General features: G+C 43.3%; 1 protein-coding gene across 3 annotated transcripts in view; it reads right to left on the bottom strand.

Annotated features, from left to right (window-relative positions):
* Window positions 1-17,121, bottom strand: part of MAP3K8 (mitogen-activated protein kinase kinase kinase 8) — a 31,193-nt gene extending 14,072 nt beyond the window's left edge. The window contains exons 1-3 of one of the 3 annotated variants that reach the window (XM_054695045.1): window positions 17,056-17,121; window positions 12,974-13,086; window positions 4,556-4,899 (exon numbers count right to left, since the gene is read on the bottom strand). In XM_054695045.1, the coding sequence (XP_054551020.1) occupies window positions 4,556-4,899; window positions 12,974-12,986 (357 nt within the window). In that variant the 5' untranslated portion in view covers window positions 12,987-13,086; window positions 17,056-17,121. Of the gene's footprint in view, window positions 1-4,555; window positions 4,900-8,377; window positions 8,422-8,764; window positions 8,790-12,973; window positions 13,087-17,055 lie in introns of those variants that run through there. The other 2 variants (XM_054695044.1, XM_037510516.2) reach the window with 2 other exon arrangements.
* Between the last annotated feature and the right edge of the window lie 1,072 nt (window positions 17,122-18,193).

The raw sequence follows: 18,193 nt of genomic DNA, 5'->3' as shown, positions 1-18,193 counted from the left end.
TGAGGTAAGCACTATTTTTACCTCCATTTTACAGATGAGAAGATGGGCTTCCAGAAGTTATGTGACTTGCTAGTCAGCGACAGTCAAAATTCAAATGCAGGTCTGTCTAACCCCAAGTCATCCCTTCTATTCTTTGGATAAGAGCCTTCTATCTTCCAGAAGACTTTGACTAAAGCTGAACCATGAGCAAAACCCAGCTATTAAAAGCCTATATTTACATGTTGCTGAGCGTAGTCTGAGTTCAAATATTGCAAGTTCCTTCATCCCTGCTTAATTATCCCCCATATTCTGGGGACCTTCTCCTAAGTGCCTGACAAGTTTCTTGTGGTGCCATTTGTTGACAGACCCTAAATGTTCAGTGTGATATGCTAAGTCCTACATAGTCCCTGGTTCTTTCCCTCTCCCCACCTGGATTCTTCCCTATTTGAGTTTAATATGATTTCCCCCTCTTTTCTTCTTTCTAGGGGCCATATCAAAATCTCATGGAATGCTACGCTTATCTCTGCCAGTTCTTCAACCTACCAAAGTCATCTTCAAGTGTAGATATTATAATAATCATGCTTTTGATGTCCTCAACCAGATCACTAACCAAACAACACTAGAACAGCTCCGGGAGGTTATCTTTAGAAAAATTTGTAGGTAATTTAGTAAGAATAAATTCATAATTCATAAGGGATCTATGTGATATGGCTGCTATAAAGTGGCTGTGACACTGGGCTATATTAAAGGAGGCATATTATCTAGAATAAAGGCAAAACTGGCCTTTTTACTCTGCTGGTTACACTATAAATTGACTGCCACAAAACACAAGGAAAGTAGCAGACACAATTAGAAGTGGTGTTTTTTTATTTTTGGAAGAGAGAAGATCTAGGGAATTTGTAACCTTAAAAATATTTTGAATTCTGTCACCCCCTGCACCTCTGGCCTATACCCCAGCTCTTGTAAATAAATAAATTTACAAGATAAATAAATAAATAAATACATAATTTACAAGATAAATAAATTTACATGATAAATAAATAAATCTTAAAAAAAATATTTTGGAGGACTGTTGTAAAGAAGGGGAAAACCAATTGAATGCAACAACTCCCACAATGACTCCCATTGATTCAACCCTTATTATGTGTAAACAGGTCACATGCATTCACTATTTGTTCTACATAACTATACTGTGGAGTGAGTGCTAAGATGTTACCCATTTTATAGATGAGTAAATGGAGGCACAGAACTGTAAAATAACTAGCTCAAGGTCACACAGCTAATCCACTTCAGAGCTGAGATCCATACCCAGGCATAGGTCTCCAGTTCTCACCACTACTCATCATGTATACCTTTTTTATGGCCAAAAATTGGGACTAGGGCAAAGAAAACACCAATGCATTTAATTCTAAATAACTAAAAAAATTTCTTATAATCAGAATTAGATGTGAAATCTACCGCCATAATATGTGAGGAGGTCTTCATTGTGGGAGATTTTCAAGCACAGAGCAAAATGCTCCATTAATTATTGGAACCAATAAATGGGATGATTTAAGCATCGGACAAAGTTTACTCAAGCATTGGTAAGGTTTCTTCAGCCCTGAGAAGCTCTGTTACTAACCATTAGGGAACAGCACTCCCGTCTCATACTCACATCTCTGAGGGAACCATTTGGGGACCATCAACTCCCATAAAATCACCAAAAAGTCAAACATTTGGAACCCACTTTTGGTTATGCATCCCCGCATGTATTGGTCTAGATTATAAGCACTGTAGCATTCTCACACAGCAGCTCCTAGGTTAGTTACCTAAAGTTTCTTCCCCAGGCCCTGCTGAGTGTTGGTAGAATCTTTAACAAATCCTATTTTTAGGAAAATAGCACCCACACGTACACACACAAACCACCATTCAACATTCCTGTGCTTCAGGATAGTTTCATAATTTCTGGTCCTCTGCCCTAACTAATTCCATGGGCATTGTGGTTGTTGATTGCCTGAAACACAACATGTCTCTAGACCTTTATGCCTTTGCACATACTAGTTAGTCTCTTCATCTGAAACACTCCTGGATCTCCATCCTCTTCATTTTCCTCTTCATTTTGCTAACTCAATACTTCAGACGCCAGCATAGACATCAATTACTCCTGGAAGCCTCTATGACATCCTCTTATTTCCTACCTACCCTCATGGCTATGTGAAATCTCCCTGTGTGTGCCCATAGCAATTAGGGGTTGTATTGGGGAAGACCACACTGTCTTGTAATTGCCTGCTTACTTGTCCCCTGAATACACCAGGCAATTAGCTACCAGAGGGCACAGACTGCTCAACACTGTATCTCTAGCAACTAGAAAAGTTCTTGATACACTGTAGATGTTTAAGCTCTATCTAGCAAATTGAAAGTATGATACTTGAAGGAAAGCATCTGTTCTATCACATGTAGACACACTTTACTGATGGATTTTTACCTTATTTGCTAGATAATTTATATTTGTTACATAGTTAGCTATTATGTAACAAAACCGAGAAGGAACAGCAAAGGAAGCTCAGCACAGATAGATTTTGATCAGAGCATTAGGTGGAAGACAATGGGACAAGAAAGTTCTTAACAGTAGGATGGTTCCAAGGAGAGCACCAGGTGAGGAAGAAAGGGAGCTAAGGGTAAGCCTTTTCTCAGACTAGCTATGATCAGATATGGCAAGTAGGCATTCCTTTGCCTTTATGAAAGGGAGCGGTAATCAGTCACGAGAAGTCACAGGGTCTCCAGAGTCTCCTGCCACCAGACTCATTTGCCCAAGAGACACAGTTAGATTCCTGCAGTTAGATTCCACAGTTAGATTGATGATAAAAATTTCACTTTATTTTAATATCTTCACTTCTCTCCTTTTCTGCATCACCATTTTTTTTTTAAATTCAGAACTTTCAGGAAGTTATTTCTTTGTTTCTTATAATCTCCCTGAATTCCCTTCTGTACATACCCAATAAAGTTCCAAGGTCCATCATAAGTTTGATGGGCCAGAGGAAATATACTTATGATGCTATGTATTTACAAGCAACAATAGCTTATTCTGCATATTTATCTTTAAAATACCCATTTTAACAATTTAGTGTTTTAAAAAGAGAGAAAACAACATAAATAATTATGTTTCTTATTATAGGAATTTGTAATATTTTAAACCAGAGTTCTGCAGCTATAGTTTAAAAAAATCAGGTATTACTTTAGTTCAAATTATTACTTCTCATGCATAAGAAACAATAACATTCAAGGTAAAGTAACAGTTAACTATTGAATCCAGTTTGGTATAGTCAGACCTGAGCAAGAACCACAACTATACAAAATGCAATCTTGCTCACATGTTGAGCTATAATTGAACAAAACTGATTTCTCACAGGACAATTTACCACATAGCTGACCTAAATGACTGTGATGTTTTTCACTGAATGAATATGGTATGCAAAAAACCAAAATAATTAAGTACCCTATTTAGACTCTAATCATTCAGCACTAACCTCCCCCCTACATTAGATATACCAAAGGAAAGGGAGTCACTTTCATCAACAAGCATGTTTTTTGAGTCACCCCTACTCCTTTGCAAGTTTTCTTTTTAAAAAATGAGATTACCTTTAGCCAGCAACTATATTTACCTTTGACATACTGAAAGACTCACAGAATCCCAGGTACACTTAACACATCACCTGATCTACTAATGTGGCAACAAAATGTTGTCACAATGTTTTGGATTATTTACATACTTGGGATGACTAAGTACCTACACCATTTGTCAGTCATACTTCAATTAAAGAGAGTGAATCTATGGATAGCTATTTACTGTCCACAACTACATTTCTGCAAGAACTAAATTTAGTCAGTATTATAGTGTGACATTTCAAAACATGACAAGAGAGGAACAAAATATTTAGCCCTCAGAAGGATTTATTAAAGACAAAGTATATTTTTCCCTTTCACATGAAAGATTCTCACTAAGTCTTTCTCTTCTGCCTAATTGATAAATGAGCCTTATAATGTTTTAAAAGAATTGTTAGATTGGGCCTCCCTTGTGGTGCAAGGGGTTAAGACACAACCTATGAAGCTGTCAGCAGCCACTGCAGCACGAATTGAATTCCTGGACCACCAGGGAGCAATGCACAAGGCACAGGAGACCTCTCCTGTCTCGCCCCCTGCTTTCCTCAGCAGTGTACTTCGGTCAGTCTACCTGTTCTGTTCCCCACTCTGTCTCTGGTGAATCCTCTCACCCCCGCCTACCTCTGGCCTGTACCCCAGCTCTTGTATGCATAAATAAATAAATCTTAAAAAAAAAGAATTGTTAGATTAAAGTACTTTCTTTTTAATTACCTACTTGAGGAACAACTACTAAAATATGATCAAGATTCTTTGAATGGAAGCTTTTATGAAGAATTCCTGCAACATTAACATGGAAGCAATTCTTATAAATTTTCCATTTTTTTTAAAAAATAACACCTGGTAGCCCATCTAAATCAAGTTTAGATGCAATTAAATAAAGCTACTATAGTAATGCTGGACACACTGCACTCAACTGATCAGGAGAAATAAAACTTACCATATTTAATAAAATTCCAGATTCTTGTGGTCGGTGTTGATAAAAACGCTTGGTGGTATTGGATATGTGGTTTGCAAAAGCGAGTAAATCCTCCACAGTTCCATATCTGACCGACGACAACCAAGGCGTCTCTTGACCACTGAGTAACAGAGACTCTGAGCACTCCTGGTTTTGATTACTGTCTTGACACATAGTCATTAGACTTGGTTCTTCACATGTGTAAAGATTTTCCATAATGTCTATTACATCGGAAACGTTCAAATGTTTAATTAATAAATCAATTTCTTCTTTATTGTCACTTCCAGTGCTCATGTACTCCATTACTGTTATGCTTTCTAGAGAGTCTGTAAAAGCAAATACAAATAGTTTATTATATTTGCATCTACATTTGCAGATAATGGTAAACTGAAACACAAGAAGGGGGAATGGGCTTCTGTGGAATGGGCTTCTCCGTGCCCATATTTATAAAATGCGAGTTCTGTTCAATAGAGTATGTGAATTCAAGTTGAGAGGGGAGAAAAAAGACCTCAGATAACCTTTAGTACAGCACTCACTTTGCAGAGAGGAAACCTGAACTGCTGAGAGCTTACTGGGTACTCACTGAACTGTGGCATCAGCTACTGCCCCTGAAGACAAACTTTCATTAAACATAAACACCAATTTGAGCAGCTCAAGAATATGTAGAGCTGACTCCACACCCCTTTACATCTTCCAACCCTACAAACCCTTCTGCTCTCCCAGGGAGCGATCCTCACTGCATGGAACTCTGTGGTTATTATGCTTTGGGTGACTTTGAAGAAAAGAATCACTTTCTAAAATCAGGAACTAAATTGGCAAGCATTGAAGTCAGAAGCATGCAAAATGAATTTTAATCTAAGCAAGTCTGATGGTGATAAAGTTTTAGGACTAATTCTGATGCAATGGATTCATGCAGCTCATTTTGAAGAGTGACAACAAACTCGAATTCCTGGTTCCATCAGTGATTAGTACCAGAAAGAACATTCATTTAACCTGTGAATCAATTTTTTTTCCCTTCAGGCCAGAATTCTTTAATAGTACAAAGCATACATCTTAAAGTCCCAATAATATTAATTTAATATCTCTAGAAGTTGTGGTATTAAAAAGAGGCCAGGAAAGTCAAGTCTACGGATAAAGCTAACTAACTATACTAGTCAATAGTGTACTTCAGTTCCTATATCCAAATTGGGTGCCACACCTGGTCATCTGTAAATGAGAAAAAGAAGGTAACTTAAGGGTAAAAAAAAGATACTATTACTCAGGACTTTATAAGAACTCCATTCCAAAGGACTAAAGATAAAAAGACTTAAGAGGTCTAAGAGAATTTGGAAGCATGTATGTTTACTTAAACTATTATGCTCCTGAAAACACAATCTCTTCCTGAAAGATATTTTAGGTTCTTAAAAGCACAAGACCTTAAGATATTTAACTAAAAGCCACAGGCTCAACCTTGGAGCTCAAGTACAAAGCTCCAGGAAATGTTCTACTTAGGAGCTACCAGCACCTGCAAACAATCTAGTCAACAGTCTCTGAGTGAACTTCATTTGAGAAAAGAATTAGGCAACTTCATGTCAACATTAACTTCCTTGATCATATTCTGATATACAAATTACGTCTTAGGAAAGCAAGCTAGCATCCTGCAGTCTGGTGTTCCATCTAGAATGTTCAGGGTCAAATCCAAATCCCTTCATACTGTCTGCAGGATCTTGGGTATCTTAACCTCTTCACCTCAACTTACCCCATCTGTAAAATGGAAGAACAGTACTCACTTCACAAGGTGAGAATTTAAGAGTTTATGCGCACATGTCTAGTGCACTATAAATGAGCTGTGTATCTGGTGGCTGCTTCTATGTGCATGAAAGAGAGAGGGTCTGAGTCAGAGCCCAGCTTTGCAGTTATCACATTAGACCTCCTTTCTTATCTGCAAATGGGATGTGGCTACTATTCCCCTGGTTTCCTCACAGTAAGATTTGAAAGATTGTATCTAAAATAAGAGGCAAAGAAAATAAACTTTATGAATTGCTTTGATGGCTGTTATCACTACAGTTCAATCTAGCCAGCAAAGGAAGCTCCCTCTCAGAAATACTGCACATCTTTGAAGGAGATTGTGATTCAGGTTCTTGGAGTTTGTTGAATTATGCAAGGTATTTGTTGGGTTAATGGAGGAACATTCAACTTTCACTGAGCCATTTAGTTAGTTTCTTTTTGTAGAATGTGTTGTGAAATAGAAGTTAAAACAGAAACTGCCTAACTTAGGACCCCAGTGACCAAGAAGTTCCATTGCTCCTAGACTTACATATCAGATGGTTGAACTGAGAGAAAATAAAAAAAACTAACATGATTCAAGAAAGAGAGGCAAAGTCCATGTATTTCAAGTCAGTGATCTGATGCAGAGAAAAGAGACAGGTTAGGTTGTGATGTTTAACCCCTGAATTTCAACCTGGGAGAGAAGGGAAGGAAAAGGGTGGGGTGGCATGTGTGACAGAGACTACCCTGGGTGCTAGGTGTACCTCCTTAGCAATGCAGGGCTGGGCTCCACTCTACAAATCAATGCTCCCCAAGCAACATTGTTGAGGAGTCCACCCAATCAATGCCCCTGCAAAAAGCCTCAGCAGTTTCAGGCCTCAATTAAGCAAACAATATGCCAATGGGTTTCAAGTTATTCATGATCCAGACCTAGCTAGAAAAGTATGAATTGTAAAGGTATTCTACTTTAGCAATAAAGGTCCCTCCCCACAGTTTCCAATAAATACCCTCATAAACTTCCTACTTCTTAATGTAGAAGAAAATGATGCCAATTTTTGAAATGATGAGATGGTAAACACAGTCAAAATTATTTGCTTTGAATTATTTTGGAAATCAGCAATAAAACCCAGAGGAAATCACATTCCTTAATATGAATGACATACTCTTGGCTATTTCCAGCTATATAAACAAAAGTTAAGGGTTTCCTGGCAAGTGTGAATGAAAATGATCAAGACTACCCGCACAACTACTGCCTAACAAAGGATGATTATGTCTTGTGTAACCATTTAAAAGATTTTTCTGCCAAAGTAGTACATTGTCTCTCAGGGCACAGCACTTACATTTTTGTTCTCAGAAAACCCCAGAATGACGCATCCGAGCTGCACAGAAGCTTTCCAAACCCTAGATGCAGCAGCCATCCAATCCTTCTTTAGGACAAAGTCCATCAGAGCCACTTGCCAGAACTACTGCCCACAATCCTCAATCCATCAGAGTTGACGGCTTGCGGCAGAATCAGATTATGTTCTACTTGGCAAATACTTAAGACGCAGGGCCCAGACATGTGAAGCAACTGCTTTAGTGTTTCTTTCCCTGCTTTTATTCAAGAGCAGTCCTTTCTTCTGGGCCAAAATATCTTTCAAAAGGGAAACAGACAGACTGTGCAACGGTTCACTTACAACACAGTTTGTGGTCTTCCCTGTTCGGTTTAGGATAATTCCCGAGCAAGCGGCCCTTCTCTTTCTTCTAGCGTCATTATTCTACCAGAAATGAAATAATTTCAGTCCTGATCTCTCATTACTACCAGGAAATAACTGGGGGATAACTTCTTCCCCCAAACATTGTTTCTTACCAAAAACCCATCATTAGTGTTCTGCCATCACCACCCTTTAGTCACAGAATAGCGTCTGCTTATTAGCGTAAAATTAAGTTTCAGTTATTTAAAAGGCTTTTGCTCCACCACCCCCATGCTCTTCCACCGATCCCTCACGGCCAGGGGAGGCTAAAAGGGATTATTGGTGCGGGCAGAAGAGGGGCCCTCAGCCCAGACGCTGCACTCACCGTGTCTCAGCAGGCAGAGTGCTGGGGTCCCGGCGGCGAGCCCGCGGGAGGTGCAGCGACGGCGGGACCCTGCTTCCCGGCTCACCGCCCAGACCCGCAATGCCAACAAGCTCGGGATCCGGGAAGCAGAAGGAAGGGGGAGGAGCCGCACGTCTGCACCCCGTGAAACCCTTGCGCAAGGTGCTTTCCAGCTGTGCCGGCTGCACCCGCTGTCGGTGCGGAGGGCAGAAGTTCGACAGCTCGGGCTGCTGGCACGCCCCCACTTCCCCGAACTCGGGGGTTCTCCTCTCTGACGGAGCACCCTCCCTTTCAGAGTGGAAACCTACTGGGCACCCAGGAGGGTTACAACCAGAAACACACCCCCGAGTGGCGGAACTCTGGAGTTACCTGCGACCTTCGCGAGCCCCCGCTGTGGAGCGCTGCAGCAGCGGCCGCCCTGACGCCCCGGCGAGCAGCTGGTGGCCGACCCTGCGGGGCCCCGCGCGCCCCGGACACGCGGTCCGCGGGCGGCGGCAGAGGCTGGAGCCACGGCGACCGGCCCCGGAGCGAGGCGCGCCGTCCGGACCCGAGCGGACGAGTGAGTCTTGGGCGGCCGGTGCGCTCAGGCCGTGCAGCTCGGCGCCTGACTCACCGCGTCTGCACCCGCCGAGGGGCGGCGCAGCGGACGCCAGCCACCGCCTCCCCGACTTTTCCATTTCCCCTTTCTCTCCGTAAACAGAAAGGGACTGCCGGGTTGCGGGGAAGCTGGAGCCCCCGCGCAGGGAAATTCCGCCTCCCTCCCCCGTGCGCCCTCGGGGCAGCCGGGCGGCGCCGGAGGCGGGACTAAGGACGTGGGGCGCGGCGCCGGGCGCGCGCGGGCTGAGCGCTGGGGTCCGGGCGCAGCGCCTTCCCTCCCCCGGAGAGCCGCCCCGCCGCCCTGGCGAGGCCTGGGACACCTGTACGAGTTTCCCCCGGACCTGGACCCCGGAAAACCTGGTGATTGAGAGGACCCCGAGGCGGAGCTGGGAGGGGCTGCCCTGTCTCCGCACCCCTTCCTGGCCCCCGAAGGAAGATCGTGTTTCCTAACGTGCTCGCGGCCTCGGCGCCACTCGGGTGTCCCAGGTCCAGGCGAAAAGGACACGCACCCAGGAGGGGCGCCCTTTTCTTCTCCCTCCTCTGCGCACCCGGCGTAAGAGGCGCTGGAGCTCCCCGCGGCGCTGCGGGAGGCCCGGGCCGCGCAGGCCTTCTCAGAACCGCGCGCACCTGTCCCGTGGGGGGGAAAGCGTAGCGCTGGCCCAGGTGTCGTCGGTCCATGTCCACACGCAAGTGCCATGATCGCGATCCGCACGCGCGGTCTGGGTGTAAAGGTCTGGGGAAGCCGAGGCATAGTGGGTCGAAACCTGGAGTGTAACCCCTGGAGAGGGGGCCGCACACGCCGCCAGCTAAAGCTGGTTTTGTTCTTTAGTCTTTACTGGAACTGCTTATTTTTGCGCGGCACCGTTCTCTTACTAAGTGTATTTGCACCAATGCCCTCCTCTTAACCCTAGTTTCCAGCCTGGGATTCCCTGATTCACAAGAAGATCAAAGATCATTTATGGTGTTCCTTCTTGAGGAGAAAGCGTTTTCTCCAGGCGAAGCAGGAAGAAGGTACTGGGGAATAGCTCCTCTCTCCAAGAATCCACTCTGTCAGCCATTCCCAGGACCTACGGAATTGCAGTCCCCCACCCCAAACCCTACCCCAGGACTAAACTATCAATAGTATCAAGCACCATAATAATATGAGCCAGACACTACAGGACAGTCCAGAGAAGGAGACATAATGTAAGGTAGACATCCTCTCAGCCTGCCAACCCGGACGGGCCCACATTAAAAAGCCAGGTAGGGCCCACATTAAAAAGTCCCAGGTAGGGCCCACATTAAAAAGCCCTTGGACTCCGAGTTCTCAAGTCCTCCTCTTTCCAGCACTCACGTGCTTTCCTGGCCCTCTCACCCACACTCCCTGCGATTCCAAAAAGTGCTCCGGATTCTCTGAGAGTCTCCACATTTTTTTCTGTGAAAAGTGACTTGCTGTTCTAACCCAGGAAATCATGTGGGAATTGCTGGCGGCCCTTGGCTGGCTGAGATGAGCAGCAAAGCCCTCTGTGTAGATCTGAACTCCCATCATTTCTCAGGATGATCCGAGTGATTGACAGTCACGGAGTCCCTCAGTAAAAGCAGCCCAACTAACAAATAAAATTGAGAGAATTGATTGGACACTAAATCACAACCCTCCCCTCCGCCCAATATTTTTAAACCCTGGAGCCAGGCGAGTGGTGTAATGATAATGATATCCACCGTGGTGTCCCGAGTGTCTAGAGAAGAAGCCCTTCTTGGGGCTTGGGACTTTTGGATCTTAGGGAGAGGGATGCAGCTGAGGTACTGATCCAGCAGGGGCATCTGCTTGCAGGCTGGAAGAAGCCCCACCTGCCTGCTCACTGACTCAGTGGAATTTGGCCTTGACTCAAGAGCAGATCATCCCAGTCTCCTCTGGGCTGAAACTGAAGGATGAACTTCAGCATTTTCTCTAGAAACCAGGTTGTTTCTTTAACTGCAACGTGAGAGACATCTCTCCCTCATCTGTTGTCTTTGAGCTAGGAGGGATGAGCTTTATAAGTGTTTTAAAAATAGAAGCATAGAGCCACTCCCACCCCCGCCCCCTTGAATGAGCTCATTAAAACCACACCTAATCTTCTGGGAACTAAGTATTAGCCTTACTTCCTACATAGAGGTCTCCCAAATAGAGTTGCATTTTAGAGGACTGGTGAAAGATTGTTCAAGCAGGGGTCCCTGGTCATGAATGCCTTAGGCTGTTGCAGTTTTGATCTGGTGAGGTGAATGAAGAGGTTTTATTAAAAATATTTTTAAAGTCTAAGTAACGATTGGATCTGGGGACTGGAAAAAGACCGAGAGAAAAACTGAAAAGAAAGAAAAAATGTTTGGAGCTCTTGCATTTTTCTTGATCAGGTTGTTATTACACATAGGTGTGCAAAAGCAACCTCGCTCTTTCAGGAGCATGCCAGCAATGTGAGTTTTAAAGTTGCAATGCCAGTCACTTGAGCCAGAGTGTGCCCCACCTTCCAGGACTTCTTCAGGAAGAAGTCTTTTATGAAGTGCATCACAAGATGACTTTCTTGACGTTGCTCACAGCAGACAAGATGCACTACACTGAGTTGCAACCTGCCGCTGTCTACTTGAAGCAGCTTTCTCTACTCAGTTTGGGATAATACTGGGTTTGTAATCTAGAGTTTGGAAATCAGAACTCACTCACAGAAACAAAATGATTAGCAATGGATGGCTTTGTTGGTCTATGGGACACCAGAGGGTACTCTGCATTAATAAATGTAATGTAGATGGTGTTTTCCAATCTTTTTCATAGCCACAAAATGTAACTTTTAGAGAATACTGGAATAAATTGGGGGAGCCCAATTTGTGGCTTGTTAGAAAATAGGTACTAAATTTTCTTAAACTATAAATAGCAATAAAATAAAAAGTATGCTGCGAGGATAATTGGATACTGAATTTGAACAAAGATTTTAAAAAGATTTGTTTGAAGTTAAAAAGAACTTGAGTCTGATTTCCTGAGCTTTTCTCTGTATGATTTTCTTGAAACAACATGCATATATTTACTAATTTAGCTGTTTGCTTTATAATCTCTTCAAACGTCTCATAATAATCTTGTGATGAGAAACTATATAGATATGCAGGTAATATATTTAAAACCATTTTTACCTTCTTAAAAAAGTTTAATCAGTTGAAGTTGTAGTTTAGAAATGCAGTAGCTCTTCTTTTTCTTTCATTGGCACGTAAGTTTCTTGTGATAATGCAAGTGGATTTCAATTATAATTGGACTTTTTCATATTAAGTCTTTCAAAATGAGAAAGCTTTAATTTGCAGAGCATGCATGCACTGTTAGAGCAGTTAGCTTGGACGACACTGACGGGGACATCAGTCCAAATGCTGAATGTCAGTGGAGTTGGCATGCAGGGCTTCATGCCTCAGCACAGGAGCCACCAGCCCCACTTGATGCCCTACCCAGCTCAGACTGTGGCTTGGGCTTTGGCTGTGGTCCTCTGGTTCCTGAAACAAAAATCCTTCTTCCAGCAGCACTGCACCCCCATTTATGACCAGTGGCAGGGTGCTCACAGCTGCTGACTGATGGAGTTCCTGCCTCACACAGCATCCTGGTGTGGGTCAGGGGTGTGTGTCAGAGCTGTGGGAAACACAGGTGCATCATTACATGCAACTTCAAGTGCATCTGCTCTGTGATCCCTGATGGTGTCCCAGAGGAGTCTGTAGAAGCAACAGGCCCTGGGGCCTCCAGCCCCACCTGGCTGTCTTAAAGAATCAAAGAGTGAATACCTTTACTGCATTCATAGTGTGCAAGGCTTCTCCCAGCCCCATAACTCTCTTCCCTTCAGGTCTTCCAGAAGACTCCAGGAGGGGGAGGGGTGAGGGGAGAGAGAGATGGGGAGGGGGGTAGGGAGGGGGGGATGCAGACAAGGAGAAAGGGAGTTTTCTCTGTCCTCCTTCCTTTTGTCCTCCTTCCTGTCTCATCTTTAGAGGCATCACTGTACTCACCAACTTTTGCCATCTCTTTTGCAAAGTGGGAACAGCAACCCAAGGAGGGAAATGGGACGTGGACAAAAATGGAGTCCTCACAAGAGAAGAAGGAGTGTGGAATCCCCCAGCAGCTGTGAGAAGGGAAGAAAAGGAAAGTTCATAAAAATCCTAGCCATGACTGCTGTTGATCTATGGAGCCTGTGGGTAAATCAGGACTGTATGTAAACCAGAGACCACCTGTTCTCATGTGCAGAAAGACTAACACAGGTTCCTCAAGGTGTCTAAATTGCACTTTTCTGTCTGATACAGTCTAAGTTTTGCTATGACTTCCCTAAATTTGAGGCCCTTGAGCCATGTTTTGAAAATAGAAACTACTGTACTGTTGCTTCTCTGTTCCACCTCCCAAATGGAAACTCCTACTGCAGCATTTCTTAATCTTGGACTTCTGAATTGATCACATGGCTTGCCATGCCCCCAGGAACTGTGCAAGGCTCTATCCTTGGGCCCATGCAATAGCTTTCATTTTTCACATTTTTACAGGGGGAGAAATACTCAGCAGTGATGATTTCCCTACTCCCCAAACTACCTGGGGCTGAAGATTCTGGAGAAGCCCCATGTGGATTTGTGGAAATTCTCCAGATACAACATTAGGCATGTCCTACCAATCCTTTACCTGTTAACCCCAAACATTGCCCCAACACACACACATAATACTATGCACTACCTGCAAATGCTGCATGCAGAGGGCATGCCTTGATGCCAGGGAACTGTTGGCAACACAATGATTGAGAGAGGGGAGGAATCAGTTTTAGAAAAGTTTGATGAAAGCCTGATCCCCACTCTGTAAATGCACGTATAAATACACAGGTAGAGAAAAAAAAAAAACAACCCATAAGAATAGCACATTCTCTAAAAATAATAATTTACTAGCCACCTTGGAAATGGCATTCTTCACGTAAGATTATTTCACATCTTGATGTGATTTTTGTTTATTACTTTTTAAGATTTTATTTGTTTATTTTTGCATAGTACCGGGGTGCAGGTCAGAGGTGAAGAAGGTGGGGGGGGGGGTGAGGGGCCTCACCAGAGACAGAGTGGGGAGCAGACCAGACAGATCTACTGAAATACACTGCTGAGGGGAGCAGCAGGAGAAACAGGAGAGATCTGCTGCACCATATGTGGGTTAGCTCCTTGGCTGGGGATCAAACTCAGGCCTTGGGACCTTCAAGGTGGTAGCACTGAGACATAACCCCTAGGCCACCAGGGAGGCCCTTCATATAATTTTTAAAACAAGTAAGTTCAACACTTTTTGTTTTCTGACAGGTGTGGATAGATTCTAATCCACAGACATGTTTCTGTCCTTGCAGCGGGTCACTAAAAAAATTTTCAACAGATGCCATCTCTTTAGAGTGAGTGGGAAAGACTCTTTCCTTTTCTTAATTGAAGTCATGTCACTGCTTATCAGGACGTATCCTCTTAGTGTCAGATGGATGCTTTGATGGATGGATGCTTTCATAATATTGAAGCACTATACATGCCCACCATATTAAAAATGACAGTAATTGAGCCTCCCTGATGGCGCAGGGGTTAAAGACAATGCTATCAAGCTATCGCCAACCACTGTTGCACAAGTTCCATCCCCAGCCGGCCAGGGAGCTAACCCCACATGGCGCAGCTGACCTTTCCTGTCTCACCTGCTGCTCACCTCAGCAGTGTATTTTTCAGTAGATCTGCCTGTTCTGCTCTCCACTCTCTCTGGCGAACCCTCTCATCCCCCATCCCCAAACCTCTGGCTTACACTCCAGCTCTTGTAAGCATAAATAAATCTTTTTTAAAAAATCACAGTGATCATTGTTCTACTTTAAGCATTTATTCCATCCCAGATATTCTTCTAAGCCCTTCAACTGGATTATCTCCAACAACCCTGTGCTGTGCACTAGTTTCTGTTTGCATGTGGGATTTACATGAGTTTAAAGAGGTTAGGTAATATGTCCAAGAAAACTAGTCTAATCCATGTCTGTCAGACCCCAAGCCCAAATAAACACCTCCTGCATCTACCTGCCTGGGGTTGCTTCCGGCAGCAGAGACACCTTCAGGGGCAGTGTCCCTTTGTCCTGATTGGAGGAAACAGGACTGTGCACAGGCTGTTGTGAAATAAATGCCTCTGGTCTGTGTTCCATCCTGGGCTCTTCATTGTAGGAGGTTGACTTTGCGTTTTGGGATTTAGCTTCTGCCCCCCTTCCTCAAGATGGGAATGAATTTCAGACATACCTTGACCAGGTCCTTGTATTTTTAATCATTTATCTCTAACTGTGAATGGAGAAACTCTGGAGGAATTCAGTCATCTCCCTGGGGGTAGAGATGTTGGGGAGGGCTGAGCCCCCATAAAACAAAAGACTGGTCTTATTTGTTTATTTAAATAAAAATAATTATTTAAGCAGTTATGAAGTTTATTGTATCTTTAAGACACTGAAGTTTAGACTCTTCTTCCAGAAAAGGACATTTCAGAGATGGGGAACCATTTTCAAGGTGAATTGTTCACTTGTCATTTCATGGGCAGCTGGGTTCTCCCTCTTTCTCAAACATCTGGGTCTCCCATGTGTAGACAAGGTCACCACTGCAAATGGTGGCACCTACACTGGATGGCCCAGGATGTGGAACAGCATGTTGGGGTGCCCTTGCTGGAGCAGTGCAGGACACGCCATGCTGGAAGGGTGCAGGTTGTAGGTGATCCCAGGCCACCTGCAAACTCTCCACCAATGGTCCTGTGCCTCACTCCCCACAGCCACGGATCCACAGGACTATCAGCCACTTCTGATAGAATCTGAAGTCTGAAGTAGTGCTGGTTTACAATATTATATAAAATTCAGGTTACATACATATATCAACATATAGTATGTTATGCTCCTCACCAAAAGTCTAGTTTCTATTATCATTGTATACACACACACACACAGAGTGTGTGTGTGTGTGTGTGTATATGTATAAACACATATATATATATAATCATGGTAATCATTGTTCTACTTTAAGCAGTTATTCCATCCCAGATCTCTTCTAACATATATACAGAGAGGTGGAGGCCCAAGATCACCTTTCCCTGTTATAGATTTTTCTCCTCATGTAGAATTAAGAGATCTACAGCTGTATTACTGAATATAAGAAATGGGAAAGTAGAGTACAAAAAACAAAGTTAATAACCTAGAATGTGTGAAAAATATCAAAAAACAGTAGGCAGTGATGTTGTATCAACCCCCCCATCATCCCTTCCTTATAGCTTATGTTTGTTTTTGTTTTGTATGTTTAATTTTTTTCTTTATATACCTCATGAGTAAAGTCATATGGTATTTGTGTTTCTGCTCCTGAATTACCATCTCACTTATTTTCCTTAGCATAAAACCCTATGTCCATCATGTTGTTACAAATGGCAAGATTTCCTTTTTTTTTTCTTGAAGCTGAGAAGTAGTCCATTAAACACAGCATGGAAATTCTACAAAAAATTTAGAATTACCATATGATGCAGTTACTTCACTGCTGGGTATTTACCCAAAGAATACAAAAGCACAATTTGAAGAGATATATGCACCCCCATGTTCATTGCAACACTTTTTACAATAGCCAAGTTACAGGAACAACCTAAGCGCCCATTGACAGATGAGTGGGTATAGAAAACGTGAGGTAAACACACAATGGAAAACTGCTCAGCTATTTTTCAAACCGCTAGTCTCTCTTATCCTAAGGATTTGATTCCTCTTGGAGTCTGCAAGAATCCAGAGAGACTTCCTACCTCCCCTTGCCCTGGTTCTTTGAGGGGTGATGAGCGTGTGGAGGTGTACTGGGGCCAAGACCAGTTCCCCAGATGTTTTTAAGCTGCAGCTGAGGGCATATGGAAAACTGCTGTTCTAGTACAGACACACAGTCCTCCGGCCTTGCTCACCCCCAAACTACAGTCTTTTCTCCAGACTTCCACAGGTACTGATGTCTGAATGGAGCCCATTTTTACTGACTCACAGAGCCAGTGTTAATTTTTCAGGACTATATAAAATTACAAGTAAAAATATATGTATTAAAGAAAAAGGTAATAAAAACTGAAAACTCACCACTTCCTGATGATTCTCTCCCATTTTATTTTATCTCGGCGCTTGAGGTTGCCTATGTCTCTTGTGTCTGTGTGGTGGAAATGCTACATAATGATCGGCAGCAGTGCAGCGCCTTCCAACTCAGCGGCCTCACAGTGGTTGCTAAATGGGCTGTGGTGGGATTATTTACGCCACAGAAACAAGCAAATGCTGCAAATTCTGGCAGGTTCCTCAGAGAGCAGTTCCTTGAACAAGTTTCAGCACATCACAGCTTACTGTTGTCTGATTCTTTCACACATTCTAGATGATCAACTTTCTTTTTGCACTCTACTTTTCCTTTTCTAACATCTGGTCATACATCTGTAGATCTCTCAATTCTACCTGAGCAGCAAAATCTACAACAGGGAAGGGTGACCTTGGGCCTCCACCTCTGTTGGTGAAAGCCTTCTGTAGCTTTATCCCTGATCAACTGGAAGAGCCACAGGAAGGAGAGAGTGACCATCATTGTCCAGTCTGAGATCCAGGCTGCAGCCAGGTGGCCCCTGGGGACACAGGGAGCCCTTGCTCCAGGCAGTGGGAGGGGGCACTCATAATCTGAACTGCTATGCTGACACTGGCTGGTTTGGGGATCAGTGACAAAGATTGGCTTTGTAAGGAATCAACGGGGGAAATTTCACTCAGGCCTGGACCCTGAAAGCTGAAGTTCAGCGAGTTTAGGGGCATGAGACCATGCCTCCTAGGCAAGCAGGAGGAGCACTGTTTGGATTCAAACCTCTGCTTTGCCACTTTCTGTCCATGTGACTAACCTTGAGCAATCACTTAAACACATGGAGCTTTCGTTTCTTCATTTATAGCAGGTGGAAAAATTGAAGCTATCCTGTTTTCTTTTTCTTTTTTATAGTATCTAAAACTGTTAACAACTTATGGCTTTGACATTAGGAGAAAAGTTTAAATTAACTATGACAAGTATTTATGTTGTACTAAACTACTTTTGAAAAACATAATACTTCGTTTTACTTATTAGTAATTATCACTAATATAATAACCCCAAATGTAGCCACAGTTAGGCCAGTTTTACATTTGAGGAATCTGAAATATAGAAATAAATACCCTGTCTAGGACACTCAGATAATATACAGAGACAAAATTCAAGCTAAAT

Source organism: Talpa occidentalis, unplaced genomic scaffold, assembly GCF_014898055.3.
Source record: "Talpa occidentalis isolate TD23 unplaced genomic scaffold, MPIMG_talOcc4v2.1 talOcc4.14, whole genome shotgun sequence".
NCBI lineage: Eukaryota > Metazoa > Chordata > Mammalia > Eulipotyphla > Talpidae > Talpa > Talpa occidentalis.
Note: the sequence above shows the minus strand (reverse complement) of the source record. Positions and strands in the feature narration are given on the sequence as shown.